Source organism: Nomascus leucogenys, chromosome 8 (genome assembly GCF_006542625.1).
Source record: "Nomascus leucogenys isolate Asia chromosome 8, Asia_NLE_v1, whole genome shotgun sequence".
Lineage (NCBI taxonomy): Eukaryota > Metazoa > Chordata > Mammalia > Primates > Hylobatidae > Nomascus > Nomascus leucogenys.
The window spans coordinates 101,257,708-101,276,208 of NC_044388.1; the positions used below are offsets into that span (position 1 = coordinate 101,257,708).

The 18,501-nt window shown below is 42.3% G+C and overlaps 2 protein-coding genes across 4 annotated transcripts in view; both read right to left on the reverse strand.

Annotated features, from left to right (window-relative positions):
- Positions 1-11,866, reverse strand: part of SCAI (suppressor of cancer cell invasion) — a 194,084-nt gene extending 182,218 nt beyond the window's left edge. For 2 of the 3 annotated variants that reach the window (XM_030817808.1, XM_030817809.1), the window contains exons 1-2: positions 11,692-11,839; positions 10,939-10,983 (exon numbers count right to left, since the gene is read on the reverse strand). In XM_030817808.1, the coding sequence (XP_030673668.1) occupies positions 10,939-10,983; positions 11,692-11,744 (98 nt within the window). In that variant the 5' untranslated portion in view covers positions 11,745-11,839. Of the gene's footprint in view, positions 1-10,938; positions 10,984-11,691 lie in introns of all 3 variants that reach the window. The other variant, XM_030817810.1, reaches the window with a different exon arrangement.
- A 3,104-nt stretch (positions 11,867-14,970) lies between these two features.
- Positions 14,971-18,501, reverse strand: part of PPP6C (protein phosphatase 6 catalytic subunit) — a 47,701-nt gene continuing 44,170 nt past the window's right edge. Inside the window, exon 7 of the mRNA XM_003264131.4 lies at positions 14,971-18,219. Coding sequence (XP_003264179.1) covers positions 17,971-18,219 — 249 coding nt within the window. The 3' untranslated portion in view covers positions 14,971-17,970. The remainder of the gene's footprint in view (positions 18,220-18,501) is intronic.

Genomic DNA, 18,501 nt, shown 5'->3' on the forward strand with positions numbered 1-18,501 from the left:
AGGCAGAGGTTGCAGTAAGCCAAGATCGCACCACTGCACTCCAGCCTGGGCAACAGAGTGAGACTCTGTCTCATAAATAAATAAATAAATAAAAGCATTCCCATCCAACCTATTATTCAAGCTGCAAGCATCTCAAGATACTGTGGAGAAAAGTAAAAGGCAAGCCATATATGGGAGAAAATATAAGCAAAACATATACCTAATAACGAATTTGTGGCCAGGCACAGTGGCTCATGCCTGTAATCCTAGCACGTTGGGAGGCCGCTGTGGGCAGATCACTTGAGGTCAGGAGTTCGAGACCAGCCTAGGCAACATGGCAAAACCCCAGCTCTACTAAAAATACAAATATTCACCGGGTGTGGTAGCAGGCGCCTTAATCGCAGCTACTACAGAGGCTGAGGCAGGAGAATCACTTGAATCTGGGAGGCGGAGGGTGCAGTGAAACGAGATCATACCACTGCACTCCAGCCTGAGTGATAAAGTGAGACTTTGTCTCAAAAACAAAAAAAAAGATTTCGCTTTTTAAAATTTTGCTTTTAGAATACATAAAGAACTCTTACAACTATGTAAGAAGACAAACCCATCAAAAAGTGGGCGAAGGACATGAACAGACACTTCTCAAAAGAAGACATTTATGCAGCCAAAAAACACATGAAAAAATGCTCATCACCACTGGCCATCAGTGAAATGCAAATCAAAACCACAATGAGATACCATCTCACACCAGTTAGAATGGCCATCATTAAAAAGTCAGGAAACAACAGGTGCTGGAGAGGATGTGGAGAAATAGGAACACTTTTACACTGTTGGTGGAACTATAAACTAGTTCAACCATTGTGGAAGTCAGTGTGGCGATTCCTCAGGGATCTAGAACTAGAAATACCATTTGACCCAGCCATCCCATTACTGGGTATATACCCAAAGGACTATAAATCATGCTGCTCTAAAGACACATGCACACGTATGTTTATTGCAGCACTATTCACAATAGCAAAGACTTGGAACCAACCCAAATGTCCAACAATGATAGACTGGATTAAGAAAATGTGGCACATATACACCATGGAATACTATGCAGCCATAAAAAATGATGAGTTCATGTCCTTTGTAGGGACATGGATGAAACTGGAAATCATCATTCTCAGTAAACTATCGCAAGGACAAAAAACCAAACACCACATGTTCTCACTCATAGGTGGGAACTGAACAATGAGAACACATGGACACAGGAAGGGGAACATCACACTCTGGGGACTGTTGTGGGGTGGGGGGAGGGGGAGGGATAGCATTAGGAGATATACCTAATGCTAAAAGACGAGTTAATGGGTGCAGCACATCAACATGGCACATGTATACATATGTAACAAACCTGCACATTGTGCACATGTACCCTAAAACTTAAAGTATAATAATAATAAAATAAAAAGAAGACAACTCACAAAAAGTGATCAAAAGATCTGGACACTTCACTAAGTTATATGAATGGCAAATTAGCACATGAAAAGATACTCAACATTATCAGTCATCAGGGAAAGGCAAATGAAAACCACAATGACACGTACCACTATACACCCACAGAATGGTAAACAAGGGTGGTGGTTTTAAGGGTATACATGTATTTCAAAACTCAACAAATTGTACACTTCAAATATGTACAGCTCACTGTATGCCAACTGTACCTCTACAGACCTGCTTAAAAAAAAAAAAAAAAAGAATCACAAGACCAAGTATTGGTGAGGACATTTGGAAGGGCTAGGATTCAAAGTCTAATGCGAGATTTCTCAGCCTCAGCACTAATGACATTTTGAGCTGGGGAACTCTTAGATTAGGATGCTGTCCCATGCATTTTAGGATGTGTAGCAGCATATCTGGCCTCTAGGTGCTCCAAGTTGTAACAACCCAAAATGTCTCCAGACATTGTCAAATGTCCCTTAGGAGGCAAAATCCCCCTTAGTTGAGAACCACCCCTTAGTCTGACACCACAGCCCAAGCTCTTAACAACATCTTTCTTTCTCCTTCTGACACTACCTTGGTACCTTGGTTCAGGTCCTGAATTTAGTTCACCCAAGACCTCATTATTAGTCAGTCTACATCTAGGCTGTCATCTCTTGTCATTTCAATAGTCACACTACCACCAAATTAACCTTCTAAACCTTCAGGGCTTAGATAAATGACTGCAGAAACTGCCCTCACTACCAGTTTGCAGAATTCCCATAAACCCTTTGTATATATTGTGTAAACCTTCGTATATATACAAAGTCATTACATTGTCTCATATTTCAGTGTCTGTCTTCCCATTAATACATGAGATTTTCCCCAGCAATGGCCACCTCACTCATATCTATATCCCTAGAACCCAGAACTAGAAAGCATTCAAATGTTTCTTAAACAAATTACATACAACAACAAAATGCCCAGATCCCTTTGCTTTAAATATGTAACAACAACAACAACAACAACAACAACAACAAAAAGCCCCCAAATCATACAGTAAAGCTTTCATCAATGTGAATCCTATCCAAACAAATGGATCTTGTTCCTAATAGGACCAGAAAGGATTCTCTAACTCATAACCCAAACGTCATTAACAGACATATTGAACTCTTCAGAATTTTCCAAGAGCACATAGAGACCAAGTTTCCTAATCTTTTTTTTTTTTTTTTTTTTTTTTTTTTTTGAGATGGAGCTTCGCTCTTGTTGCCCAGGCTGGAGTGCATTGGCATGATCTTGGCTCACTGCAACCTCCGCCTCCCGGGTTCAGGCGATTCTCCTGCCTCAGCCTCCTGAGTAGCTGGGATTACAGGCATGCGCCACCATGCCAGGTTAATTTTGTATTTTTAGTAGAGATGGGGTTTCTCCACGTTGGTCAGGCTGGTCTCGAACTCCCAGCCTTAGGTGATCCGCCTGTCTCAGCCTCCCGAAGTGCTGGGATTACAGGCATGAGCCACCGCGCCTGGCCAAAGTTTCCTACTCTTAAAACTCCTTTCAGGCTGGGCGCGATGGCTCACGCCTCTAATCCCAGCACTGCGGGAGGCCGAGGCATGTGGATCACGAGGTCAGGAGATCAAGACCATCCTGGCTAACACAGTGAAATCCCGTCTCTACAAAAAATACAAAAAATTAGCCGGGCGTGGTGGCAGGCGCCTGTAGTCCCAGCTACGCGGGAGGCTGAGGCAGGAGAATGGCATGAACCCGGGAGGCGGGGCTTGCAGTGAGCCGAGATGGCGCCACTGCACTCCAGCCTGGGTGACAGAGCGAGACTCCGTCTCAAAAAAAAAAAAAAAAAAAAAAAAAAAAAAAAACCTCCTTTCAGTCCAGTGCAGTTTTTCAGGGGCATTAAATAGTATCACATTATTTTGGACAACCAAACCCATCCTACACTAACTCGTCTTGCCACCAATTCATTTATTGGTTCACTAGTTTTACTGAGCTCCCCCTCAGTACTAAGGGTGCAAAGATGAACTATGATAAGGAAATAAAAGTTTTAAGGGGAAAAAGATACAAAGAAATAATAATAGTGCATGAGGTTCTTAGCTCAAACTGTTTTTCTTAAACTGTCTTACAGTTTGGTCTGCACTAGAAATGTTCTCAAAAGATAACTCAGCCACTAACTAACACCTATCAAAAAGAATTATTTAACATCAATATCCTAAAATAAAAATCATAATTTTAGGCCAGGAACGATGGCTCACGCCTGTAATCCCAGCACTTTGGGAAGCTGAGGCAGGCGGATCACTTGAGGCCAGGAGTTCGAGATCAGCCTAGCCACCATGGGGAGACCCCACCTCTACTAAAAATAGAAAAAATTAGCTGGGCATGGTGGTGCGCCCCTGTAATCTCAGGTATTCAGGAGGCAGAGGCACAAGAACCACTTGAACCCAGGAGGCAGAGGTTGCCGTGAACCGAGATAGCACGACTGCACTCCAGTCTGGGAAACAGAGCGAGACTCCATCTCAAAAATAAATAAAAATCTAAAAAATCCTAATTGTGGGCTGGGCATGGTGGCTTATGCCTGTAATCCCAGCACTTTGGGAGGCCAAGGCAGGTGGATCACCTGAGGTCAGGAGTTCAAGACCAGCCTGACCAACATGGAGAAACCCCATCTCTACTAAAAATACAAAATTAGCTGGGCGTGGTGGTGCATGACTGTAATCCCAGCTACTCAGGAGGCTGAGGCAGGAGAATCACTTGAACCCAGGAGGCAGAGGCTGTGGTGAGCCGAGATCACACCACTGCACTCCAGCCTAGACAACAAGCAAAACTCCGTCTCAAACAAAAAAACAAACAACAAAAAAATCATAATTCTGTCAACTGTTTTCTAAAATGTACTACATATGTAATATAACTATCAACAGCTCTACATAGCAGACCCATTCAATCAGTTACTCAAGGCTACATTCAACAATTAACTTACCTTTTTTGGGGGCGGAGGACAGGTTTTCAATGTTGCCCAGGCTGGAGTACAGTGGTGCAATCATGGCTCACTGCAGCCTCCACCTCCCAGTCTCAGCTGATCCTCCCACCTCAGCCTCCCAAGTAGCTGGGACTACAGGTGTTTACCACCATACCTGGCCAATTTTTGTATTTTTGGTAGAGATGAGGTTTCCCCATGTTGCCCAGGCTGGTCTTGAACTCCTGGGCTCACACCATTCATCTGCCTCAACTAATTCATCTTGAAGTGTTTACCAGGAATTTATATCATTTGATATTCAGAATTTCTATAGCCACAGTATAAAACTGATACTAACACCTTTGTGTTTTGTTTTTTTTTTTTTTTTTTTTTGAGATGGAGTCTCGCTCTGTCACCCAGGCTGGAGTGCAATGGTGTGGTCTCAGCTCACTACAACCTCTGCCTCCCAGGTTGAAGCGATTCTCCTGCCCCAGCCTCCTGAGTAGCTAGGATTACAGGCGCCTGCCACCATGCCTGGCTAATTTTTGTACTTCTAGTAGAGACGGGGTTTCGCTATGTTGGCCAGGCTGGTCTCAAACTCCTGACCTCGTGATCTGCCAGCCTCGGCCTCCCAAAGCACTGGGATTACAGGTGTGAGCCAGAATGCCTGGCAACTAATACCTTTTTTTTTTTTTTTTTTGAGACGAAGTCTTGCTCTGTCACCCAGGCGAGAGTGCAGCAATCTCGGCTCACTGCAACCTCTGCCTCCCAGGTTCAAGTGATTCTCCTGCCTCAGCCTCACGAGTAACTGGGATTACAGGCATGCGCCACCGCGCCCAGCTAATTTTTGTATTTTTTAGGATGGGGTTTCACCATCTTGGTCAGGCTGGTCTTGAACTCCTGACCTCGTGATCCACCCGCCTTGGCCTCCCAAAGTGATGGGATGACAGGTGTGAGCCACCACGCCCGGCCTAACACCTATTTTTTAAAAATATCTGGCTACAACCATTACATCCTTATTCTATAATTCATCTTTGGGGTCTTAACTGTACATTTTGTTTTCTAGTTTTAGAGCAACCCCTGCACTGTTTTCTGAGGAAAATCTTGGTCCTGCCCATAGGAACTTTAAATATGTGTGCTGGTTGTCCATGCAGGTCAAAATCCGGACATGATCAGGATCTGACCTAAATCAGGCATGCAGAATATGTAGCCTCATGATTCTGTACTGAGAAAATAAACTTAAACTCATTGCAACCTGATGCTTCCTTAAATTCCTGGAGAATTACTTAAGGATTTGTTCACTCAAAAATTCAATAAACTGTTCTCTACGTGCCAGATGCTATTCTAGCTGCTGGGGATAAACAGTGAACAAAACACGTATAGTCCCCACAGTGTACGCATCCCTCTTTACCTCTGAATCAAGCCAAACCATCAGACAGCCATATACCAAAACCACATTGCTTTGGCCCTGTGGAGACTGTTCACTGGCAATAACTCACTTGGATTGAGAAGTATAAGAAGCAATCTTTATTTATTTATTTATTTATTTAAGGCGGAGTCTCACTCTGTTGCCCAGGCTGGAGTGCAATGGTGCAATCTCAGCTCAATGCAACCTCCACCTCCCATGTCCAAGAGATTCTCTGGCCTCAGCCTCCTGAGTAGCTGGGATTACAGGCATGCGCCACCATTCCTGGCTAATTTTTTGTATTTTTAGTAGAGACGGGGTTTCGTCATGTTGGCCAGGCTGGTCTCAAACTCCTGACCTCAGGTGATCCACCCACCTCAGCCTCCCAAAGTGCTGGGATTACAGGCGTGAGCCACCACGCCTGGCCAAGAAGCAATCTTTAAAAACTCACAACACATGTTTGATTTTAGAGATACCATGAATCTGAAAATTGAACTTTATTTTCTTCTTCATTGTACCCAAAAAACTCAGAGCCAAACACCAAAGCAACCATTAGCAACGATGCAGGACTTTCCAGTCTATGCACTAATTCTGCCACTGGCTTTATCTGCTTCTTTCATTTCTTCTTGGCCTTTATTTTTAATCTTCTCATTTTGAAAAGAAGTGGGAAATAAAAGATATTTGATGGGTGTTTTTTAACCTAAAATTTATTGTGTACCTTCTATGTGCCACGCACTATCTTAGGCACCTTACAACCCTTAGGGAAGCCGAACTGTTATTTCTTTTTTTGTTGTTTTGAGACAAGAGTTTCGCTCTTGTTGCCTAGGCTGGAGTGCAACGGCGCAATCTCGGCTCACCGCAACCTCCACCTCCTGGGTTCAAGTGATTCTCCTGCCTCAGCCTCCCGAGTTGCTGGGATTACAGACATGCGCTACCATGCCCAGCCAATTTTTTTTTTTTGAGGCGGAGTCTCGCTGTCACCCAGGCTGGAGTGCAGTGGCATGATCTCAGCTCACTGCAAGCTTCGCCTCCCGGGTTCATGCCATTCTCCTGCCTCAGCCTCCTGAGTAGCTGGGACTACAGGCACCCGCCACCACGCCCAGCTAACTTTTTTTGTTTTTAGTAGAGACGTGGTTTCACTGTGTTAGCCAGGATGGTCTCAATCTCCTGACCCTGTGATCTGCCCGCCTCGGCCTCCCAAAGTGCTGGGATTACAAGAGTGAGCCACCATGCCCGGCCCAATTTTGTATTTTTAATAGAAATGGGGTTTCTCCATGTTGGTCAGGCTGGTCTCAAACTCCCAACCTCAGGTGATCTGCCCACCTCGGCCTCCCAAAGTGCTGGGTTTACAGGCCTGAGCCACCACGCCCGGCAGAACTATTATTTCTACTATATAGATGAGGAAACTGAGGGAGAGACAGGCTTATTAACTTGCACATGATCTCGCAAACTACATTTGACAGAGCTGAATTCAAATTCAGCCCAGACCATTTCATGCAAATGTATGTACAGGCCATGATGGGATCCAACAAGGTGGAGTAGAGGGAGGGTGGGGGGAAACCTTCACTGAGCAAAGTGTTAAAGAAGGGGGCTTGTCAAGGAGCAAGGAGAAAGTACTCCAGAAACAAAAAGAAATCACATACAAAAACCGAAAGCAGACCAGGTACCATGGCTGACGCCTATAATTCCAACACTTTGAGAGTCTCAGGAAGGCGGATCGCTTAAGCCCAGGAGTTCACGACCAGCCTGAGCAACATGGTAAAACCCCACCTCTACAAAAAATGCAAAAATTAGCTGGGCATAGTGGTGCACATCTGTAGTCTCAGCTACTTGGGAGGCTGAGGTGGGAAAATCACCTGGGCCCGAGAAGTCACACCACTGCACTCCAGCCTGGACTGGCGTGAGACTTTGTCTTTAAAAAAAAAAAAAAAAACCCAAGCAAAGAGGGAACATAAGTTCTGGGAATGGCAAATGGAGCACGGAGTTACATTCAGCAATTAATTCATCTTGAAGATTCATCAGAAAGTTAAATCATTTAAAAGTAGGCATTTAATAGTTCCATCATTGAAAATCAATATGGCCAAAGTATTAACTGTGGCTGAGAATGTATGAAGAAGTAAAATAAAGGCAATTTTTTTATATGATTAGGCTAAAAGTATGAATGATGTTCAATAAGCAATGAGGAAGCACAGAGGGATCCTAAGCATGAGAATTACAAGATCGATTTGCACAGTACAGGGAGGGAATTACAGATTCAAGGTAGGGAAACCAGTCAGAAGGCTACTGAAGAGTCTGGCAGTGGGGTAATGAGAGTTAAACGAGAGCTATCCAAAAGAAATACAATGCAAAGAAATACAATGCAGTTAAATGTATGTAGCTTTTAATTTTCTAGTAGCCATATTAGAAAAAATAAAAAGAAAGGCTGGGTATGGTGGCTCACACCTGTAATCCTAGCAGTTTGGGAGGCCAAGGCTGGAGCATCGCTTGAGCACAGGAGACCAGCCTGAGCAACACAGTGAGACCCTGTCTCTCACAAAAAATAAAAAATTAGCCTGGCATGGTGGTGCACATCTGTAGTCCCAGGTACTTGGGAGGCTGAGGTGGAAGGATTACCAGGTCGAGGCTGCAGTGAGCTGTGATTGTGCCACTTCACTTCAGCCTTGACAACAGAGACAAGCCCTGTCTCAGAAGAAAAATAAAAAGGAAAAAGAAGTAAGTGAAGGCCAGGCCCAGTGGCTCACACCTGTAATCCCAGCACTTTGGGAGGCCTAGTCAGGCAGAGCACTTGAGGCCAGGAGTTCGAGACCAGCCTGGCCAACATGTTGAAACCCCGTCTCTACTAAAAATACAAAAATTAGCCAGGCATAGTGGTGGGTGCCTGTAATCCCAGCTAATCAGGAGGCTGAGGAAAGAGAATTGCTTGAACCCAGGAGGCAGAGATTGCAGTGAGTCAAGATCACATCACTGCACTCCAGTATGGGCAACAAAGTAAGACTTTGTCTCAGGAAAAAGTAAGTGAAAATAATTTTAGTAACAATTTTATTTACAGCCAGGCATGGCAGCTCACATTTGTAATCACAGCACTTTAGTAGGCCAAGGTGGTTGGATCATTTGAGCCCAGGAGTTTGAGACCAGCCTGGGCAACATGGCCAAACCTTGTCTCTACAAAAAAAAAAAAAAAAAAAAAAAGAGCTGGGTGAGGTGTCAGGCGCCTGTAGTACCAGCTACTCCAGAGGCTGAGTTGGCTGGGTGGCTTGAGCCCAGGAGGTGGAGGTTGCAGTACACTAAGATTGCACCATTGCACTCCAGCCTGGGTGACAGAGCCAGACCTTGTCTCAAAAAAAAAAAAAAAAAAAAAAAGGTATTTAATCCAATATACCTAAAATATTATTTCACTATGTCATCAATATAAAAAGTTACTGAGAAATTGTATTTATTCAATTTTTGTACTAACTTGAAATCTAGCGTGTATTTTATACTTATTTCAGACCCTAAATTCTCATTTGAAATATCTGATATATATTTAGATTTCATAAAAAGACAGATGAAAAATACAGACTCACATACCTAAGTTGTTAAAAACATACTTGAACGTTTTCCAATAGGTGATCAAGTAGCAGTTTGTCAAGTTAATTTAATTACAATTAAATAAAATTAAAAATTTAGTTCCTCAGTCATGCTAGATGCATTTTGAGTGCTCACCCTGCATATGGTTACTGGATTGGACAGTACAGGCCTGAAGTGTGACAAAGAAACTGTTGGCACTTCCACCATCAGCATTTCATGTCTATTTACTATTGAGGTTTTCTGTGTATTAACATCAATAACTTGCCAGATATTAACTACGAAAGTAGTCCTACTGGTCACATAACTACAGTAGCTTACTTTCTCTAGGTCAATGCCAACATCTGTGAAAAAGGAATCATCTAATGACTACACAGAATTGCTATGTAGTACCTCTCACATGGAATGCAGTCAAAAATGTTTATGTGATAAATATATCTTCATCTTCATTACTCAAGGACTAATTCACTTTGTTTGTGGGCTACTTAAACTCTTTGTTTCTATTTTCCTAAGGTTCAACCATTCGAGTTAACTACACAGTGTCCAACGACAAAAGATAAAGCAATAAGAAAACCTATTTCAATTGTATATTTATTAGCAGCATTATGGTATAACAGTTAAGAGCTTAAGCTCTGGAGTCAGACTGTCTGGATTCAAATCCTGGTTTTATGTTTTACTAGATGCATGATTTTGGGTAAATATTTGGCCTCTCTGTGTCGCAGTTCCCTCTTCTGTACAATAGTGACAACACTACATATTCTCTTAGGGTGCGCTTTGAGGATTACAGGAGAAGATACATCTAGAGCATTCGCACACAGTACTTGGCACATAGTAGATGCTCAATAAAATTATTTTATTTTTTGAGGCAGGGTCTTGCTGTGTTCCCCACACTGGAGTGCAGTGGCATGATCACAGCTCACTGCATCACTGCAGCCTTGACTTCCTGGGCTCAAGCAATCCTCCCACCTCAGCCTCTTGAGAAGCTGGGACTACAGGTCCACAACACCCGCTCAGCTAGTTGGTTTTTGTTTTTTTAAGTTTTTGTTTTTGTGGGTACATAGTAGGTGTATATATTTATGGGACCGGCTAGTTTTTCAATTTTTTGTAGAGACGGAGTCTTGCTCTGTTGCCCAGACTGGTCTTGAACTCCCAGGCTCAAATGATCCTCCTGCCTCAGCCTCCCAAAGTGCTGGGATTGAAGGCATGAGCCACCCCAGCCAAGATGAGCTTTTTAAACAGAGATGCTGGAGAAAATGAAATTATGGCTAAGGTAAAAAAAAAAAACAAAAAAAAAAAAAAACAAAACCTAGCTGAGATCCTTACACAACATCAAAGAGTAAAAAAGTAGGATTTCTCAAGATTTCCCACATTATCTTAGATACCAAAAAAAAAAAAAAATCGACTGTAGAGGTAGTAGTTTGAAGTCCTCAAAAGAAAAATCATGCATGTGGTTATATTCTTTTAAAAGGGGGATAAATAAGAAACTTCATCTACTGACAGTGTACAATTATGCAGTACGGCACAGGTGCAGCCAAGCAACAAGAAAAACATGAAGCAAAATAGGAAGGCACTGCCTTACCTGCTTCTCCGTTTTCGAGGCGGTTTCTCCACTGTGCCAGTCAGTCTACAGACCAAACAAATAAGACGGTAACTAAAAGTAACACACAAGAAAACATCTCCCGGCGCTACCGTGCCAGTCAAGAACTAAATAGACCACCTTCTGGGACCACAGGCTCGCCAAGCCCATATCTGACCTTACAAACGCCTCATGCCCTGCTTCCCCTATTTACCAAGACCAAGCACTCCTGGGACTCACCGTTCCCTCAATTCCCCCTGAGCTCAAACCTTCCTGGTCCCTCACCCCATCCTCAACCCCTGTTCGTCACAGCCCAGCTCCCCAAAATCACCCACCTCCACCTACTCATTGTCTGCCTCGTCACCCCCGCAAGCCCCCCTAGCCTCCCCTTTCCTGTGCCCACCCGCTCCCGACCGTGCACTGCCCCCTCCACGCCCCGCCTCTCCGGGCCCGGCGACCCCCGCATTCCACGGCCCCTCCGGGGGCGCGCGCGCCTTGCCCCTCCCGGCCCCGCGCCGCCAGCCTCACCCCTCGGCGCCCCTTCCCTCACACGCCCCTCTCATCTGGCCTCGAGGATGCGATCTCTCCCAGCCCGCGCCGCCGCCTGCAAGCGCCCCCCAGGTCCCCCCAGCCTGCACCCCCTGCCCCTCCGGTCTCTGCGCCCCGAATGCTCCACGGCCCCGAGCCGCTGCCCCCTGGGCCCGCTCCCTGGCCCCCACCCCATCCCCAACCCCGGCCTCCACCCAGCCCCCGCACCTGGGGGCCAGGCGACTCCGCGGCTGCTGGGGCTGCCGGGCTCCTCTGACCATCCGGCTCCTGCTCCGCCGCGGGAGCTGCTCCGGCGGCCGCAGGGCTCGCTCGGGAAGCTGAGGCGGCGGAGGCTGGAGTAGGCGGAGAGGCGGGAGGAGGGCCTCGCGCCTCTGTCAGGCTTGCCGCGGGGCCCGCCTCCTCCGCGCCTCTCCTCGGCTCCCATTGGCTAGAGCAGTAGCGTGGACGGAAACCTGTCAGTCGATTGGACGCTCGGCCCGTCACATCCCGCGCTGCCCACCCAGAGGTTTGGTTGAGACTGCAGGTGGCGGCGGAGGTGCCTTAGAGATTGCTAGCAGGGCCGGAGGAGACCCGAGCGCCACCATGCGCCGAAAAGTAGGAACTGCACCCCCGGCTCCAGACACCTGCCCCAGGTTCTCCTGGCTCTGCGTCCTGCATACCACACACCTGCTGGCGCCCCTCCACCTCTGCACCACGCCAGGACCGAAAACAAGCCCTGAAATCTCCCAATTTCCTCTAGCAGGTGAGACAGTGAGGCAACTCTCACAAACGTGTTTCCTTTTAAGCCACCTCGAATGAGATCCTTGTCCCTACATCTTGCTGAAATTGTCTCACAGCTCACAGCTACCCCTCAAAAAGGACCCAACCAGAAAACTGTAAGAATCCACCAAAATAAAGCATGGTTTGGATGCTCAATCCTCTGCAGAAAAGCTCACTAGCTTCGGTGCAGGCTTTTAAGAAAGCAAGATTTTTTTTAATTACCGTGAAAGAAAAATCAGCACTACAAACAGAACCAATGCCATACTAAAAGCAACGTGTTCCATTTTGAAAGGCCTGGACAAATTTGATCCCTGAACGTAAGCTGACCATCCTGATTCTGTGAGCACTGCAAGTTCTACACCAATTAATCAATCTTAAAATAAATTGTACTGTACTTTTTGACGAACAAGCATGCAAAACTGCCTTTCATAAGCATAATTAGTTACGTTTCTTCTGCTTTAACAAAGCCATCCTTGAAAATAAGACTCAGCTCATTAACGTATTATAAAATTCTTGAAGGTGGGAAGGGCTGTCTAAATCTCTACTCCTGTGTGCCCTTGTTTGGTAAATTCTCAGCATCTGTTCAGAGTTGGGAGGAGGCATAAAACTTTCTCTTAAGTCACCTCCATTTTATTAGAACATCTTTTATGCCTCAATAATATGACAGCCTCGAGTAGTACATGTCAACACTGGGGTGGGGAAAATCTCTCATTGATCTCCATAAATGGCAAAAATTAGGATACCAGTTTTTCACAAAACCAAATATATTTGGTGTAAAGAGCTGTCTTTTCTTCTGAGATGGTCCTACCTACATCTTTAATGGTAAAATTACTTTCCATTTATGAAGTAATACTGATGGTAAATTGTAGTGGGATTTGAAAAATTGCTTTGAAAAAGAAAAAATGTCAAATCTCTGTTGGTCCCCCAAATTAGTATTTCATGTAATCCTAAAGTCACAGAACCACAAATCACCTCAATCTCAACCAACAGTTTCCACCCACATTATAAAGCCAGAGAGAGGAAACAACTCCAGAATAATTTGTGTCAGACGAAGGGGTATCATCAACTCACTAGGGAAGTAATCTTGAAATACATTTATTATATTCCTTATTAAAAATCCATCGCCTTTTTAGCATCTTCCATAATTGACCAATCCTCACTGATATATGGCAGATATTGTCAATAGAACAGGAGCTATTCATTTCTTACGCCTTCCCAAAAAGGATCCTCGAGTCTTCATATTGTGTCCAAGTGATCTCTGCTTATTTTTACTCCGTAAGACATACAAATCCCATCATTCCAGTCCACATTTAATTCACACTTCCTCTTTATCTTCCCCAATTACTCCATCCTACATCAAACATTTCCTTCTCCAGATGTGTTGTACTCACAAAATCTACACTATGTTAGCAATTATACATTGCCTTGGATTATTCTTCCCAACTACAATGAATTTGAACAAATGGCCTGTGAGTATGAGCCCTTAATAAAAGGCAGCTTTGGACCAGATACTGGGTGCTTTGTGTGTGCTATTTTTAATACTGAGATTAACCCTGTCTGATATTCTCTTATTTTAGACACAGAAACTTAAGATTCAGAAAATCCAATTTGTTCAGGGTCACACAGCTACAATAACCAATACTGCTTGAAATAGAGGGCTAAAGATGTACTCTGGTGTGCCCTCTAGGGATTCAAGTTCCAGCTCTCCTGTGCAACGTTAGACAAGTCACCTATCCTCTCTAAGCCTATTTCCTCATCTAGGGGAAAAAAATTTCCAGAGAAGGATGAACAAAATTAATTAATTTTTTAAAAGTTTGGGCTGGGCACAGTAGCTTATGCTTGTAATCCCAGTGCTTTGGAAGGCCGAGATAGGAGGATCTCTTCAGCCGGGAGTTCAACACTAGCCTGGGCAACATAGGGAGACCCCATCTCTACCAAGAAAAAAAAAAATTAAAGGTAATATAGTCATAGACCCATATAACAAGGGCATCACAAAATAGAGAATGTAACAATTTAGCTATATATGCTGTATACACGTTAGTTGCTATTACTGCATGGCAGAGCTGGGGTTTTCACCTAGATCTGATCCCAAAGCCTGTGCTATTCCATAATGCCTCCATGCAGTCTTTTATAACCCACCATTTATATACAAAAGCAGAGTGCTGCTGAGCATAGTGGGTGCCTAGGGATTGAGTGGAATATACTTATGTAGTATTTTTGTTGACAATACAAATCTATAAATGTCACGCATTTTTGAATTAAGAAAACATTTGAATGATCTAAGCCAACATAAGCCTACTCTCGTGATGGTAAAGTCACAAATTCACCAATAAATTGATAGGGAAATAGAAAACAGGAGGCAAATGCAGAACCAACCTTCCCCAAGCATCTAGTATGTCTGGCATCATGCTAGGGGACTTTCCAAATGTTTCTTTTTGGTTTACTACTGTGTATTTCGTCAGCATCACTGCACACTGTAAATATACAATTTAAAGAGTTGTGATGATCTCATGAAGCATAGTTCTGGGCACTGGATCGAGGTTGTAACAATAAACATTGCCTTTAAAGAGTTGGAACACTTAACTCAGGGTCAAATGCAAAACAAAACAAAAAAAGGTTTCACTTTTGTTCACCAGTCAAGCAACCAAGTGGAGGAATCAGCATTTTTTAATTTCTTATATAAAATGCTAACTTCTTGTCAGGACATACTACAGACTATGCATTAAATTTTTTGACAAACTTCCTATAATCTTTTTATTAATTTACAGAGGGAATATAGCACCTTTCATCAGAAGAACTGAAGGTGCTTTACAAACATTAGCATTTAAAAAACAATTACATTTAGAAATCTGGATTCTTGCTGTTAAATCTCTTCAACTCCAGATACACAATTTCCTGGAAGCTGATGGAAAGTGATTCTATTTCTGACAATGAAAGAGGCTCAGAAAGAGTCCTGATTTGCTTTCACAGTACAGGCATTTTCCAAAACCTGGTGCTGGGCTTACAAAGCAAACACACACAAATCTTAATGCAATGAACAATATTTCAAACCTTATTTCCCAAAGCAAAACCTAGGGCTTAAGAGGTCAAAATCTTCCAACAGTTCTAGACATCCAGACAGAATAGGAGCTGATGCAGGTTGCATATGAGATGTACTGTTGATCCAGGTGTTTTAGGATCACACTCAAATGAACATAAAGTAGTGAAACTTTTTGGGGAAACACATTAACTTATAAAAAGCTAAGAGCATATTGGCCAAATGAGGAAAGGGAGTAAATGGCAATTCAAAGTAGACAGTTCTCACTAGAGCCTAGGGCACTTTATTAGAAACCAAGTATATCATAGGCAAATAAAAATAGTTTTTACCCCCATTGATACAACAAAAGGGATTTTACATTCAGCCTAGATACAGGGAGTAACAAATCCTCCTGCCCATAAATCTATGACTTGCAAGTATCTTCCACCACATGATTACTCTATATAGTACATAGCCCTTATTTATTGGAGGGATCCGAAATATTCCTTGTAGGCTCACAAAGTCCAATACATTAGCTCTCTCTTCCCTTTACATGTCTAATAGTAAAAGCTATTTTTTCCATGCAAAAAGCCATTATTCAGTTGAAGAGAAATCAGGCAAAACAGAAATGGCCGTTAAGGAATGGAGAGAATATTATTGGCACGTGCCCAACTAGTGACAAACAAATGCAGTACATGATGACTTAAAAATAAAAGTCACATTATAGGGATAACAAAAACAACTACATCAATCTAAGCTAAGGAGTGTCAAACAGGGAGGGCTGGGAGTTACCGGTTCTATTGGTACAACTTAAGTGGAAAGCAAGCACTTAAATACAATTTATGTTAACAGGAAAAAAAAAATACTGCAGAGAGCTGTTCAAAGACCACACCAAGTTGTCTGCATCGTTAATTTCCAGTGTTTCACAATTAGTAAAATACATAGCTACATATCCCTGTAAGATAAAAATACCTTTCCACCTGAATTACACTGGGGTCAGGGCAGTAACACGAAGCTACTGACCCAACATTAGTTCAAGTGTGTGCAGCAAATGTCTTAGCCACCTCTTTCATATAGCTATATAATTAAAAACTATGTAAGGAGCTGGGTGGTTTGAGGGAAAAAAATTAAATCAAAACAGTATTGTGCTCATTTAATAAAAGAAAACCCTGATGAAAAATTATATGCCAAGAAGCTTAGACTATAAAGATTTTTATTGCATTTTTAGGTAACCTGGAAGTTCTTATCCTGAAGGGGAAAAGTTGGTTTTCAAAACTACCTGAACAGATGCTAAAGTGCTTTATTAATTGGCTGGCTTCACAAGTATTTCCTGGAATAACAAAAATTAATTATAGTAAAGGGATACCAACTATTTCACAAAATGTACATTCCAACATCATTTATGACTACAGTCATAAGAGATACTGGAATACGTGTCCTTATTAAGTGGACAGTTGCATATTAAGAACTGATCATCACAACCCTTTGGATATTCAAATTACTTACACAAAGCTGAAATATGGTATCACAGACCTTTGCAAAAAAGAACAACTTGTTTCTTTTTCTACACTTTAAATAATCTGCTTCAGATTACAGTTCACAAATACAAGAGTCCTAACTTTTCAACCTTTCCAGTTGCAGTTTAAAAATGAACACTTTCTAAAAGTTAAGGTCAAGTGTTACAGCAAGAGAAGAATGATTCCTATTGAAAAGTACATAGATTTTAGTTAATAATACTCATGATAGATTGTAAACTGGATTGATCACATTCTACTCAACTGGTATCAAATTAACACATCAGTATTACAAGTATTAAATGTTTTTCTATTACTATAGAGGATATAAACCAAAACATTAATATGGCAGTTATGTTCTTTAGGCACAGTTTAGTGATTGTTTTAAAAAATAAATACTATTGAATTTCAATTGAAGTTTTAAACTCAATAACCAAAGGGTCAAGAACTCTGATTAGGAAAAAAGAAAAAACAACTTTACACTAACAATGTAAGCTGTTTAAAATTTCTAACACTTAACCTATCTGAGTTTTAAGATTACTTTATTAAAAAATACAAGGACTCTGAAAAAAGATCAATACAATTATCTTAATGTACAAAGTCATAAGCTGTAGCAGTTTTTAACTAAAATTTAAAAACACAACAAGGAGGGCAGCCCTTTCGACCAATTTATTTTATATCCACTTAAAATATCATCCAACAAAGGACAATGAAGTTTACATCTGGGACAGGTATACATAACTTGAGGCATTTGGAGTCTATCGTGCCCACTGAATAACAACTTTGCTGCTGAAATTTCTTAAAACTTACCAAACTAAAACAAAAGGCTGAATGATACAAAAGGAGGAGTATTTAGGTGTAATCTGTCAATTGGTTTTTAAAAAAGGAAACACATCCTGTTTCCCAGACCAGTAAATAAGCAAGAGCTACATGCAGCAGTGTGAGTATTAAGACATTTCTCAAGTCTTCTCAAATGAGTCCAGGGTGGGGATGGGATGGGGGAAAACTGATAGAAAAACTTTGCTATAGACACCACAACATACAATAAATTTAGATAATTTAAAATTAAAAAAAAAAAGGCAAGAGGCAGCATTTCAGCAGCAAAGTGCTCAATAAAAAGTATATTGTAAAGGGTGATACAAGAAAATTGGGGTAAGAAGAGGGCAGAAAAATGGGTCAGCAGGATGGGCAAAGGCCTCAAAGGAAATATGGCGTTGTCGTTCTGGGAGGAATAACACGTTCTGAATCTGGAACTGCCCGGAATAACTTTGGTTCTCTTGTATTTACATCTTTGAAGACCATGATTGAAGCAATATTTCCACAACGATAGCAGTAATTAGGAGCAGACCATACTGTCACCAGCTTCTCATCAAACATAAATTTATAGCCTTCGTGCACTAGTTGATGTGCTCTGCAGATGAGTTTTAAGTTGTTGATATGAACAAACTGCAATTTAGAAAGGCACTGTAAGTATTTAGCACTTAAAAAACAATCAGCCTACATACGTAAGAAAATAATCATTTAAATAAAATACCAAATCCTATTACTACTAAAGGCATCATGATTGCAGAACCCACTCTATAATTATCTCCAATAATTTAATAAGTTTAGGCAAACAGCAATTTTGGCCTGAGTCAACTGCACAACTATGGAAACTGCATAGCTACATAAATAGGTAGAAATTTCTGGAAGAAAAAGCATTCAATAGGTACTATGAAACAAAATTTT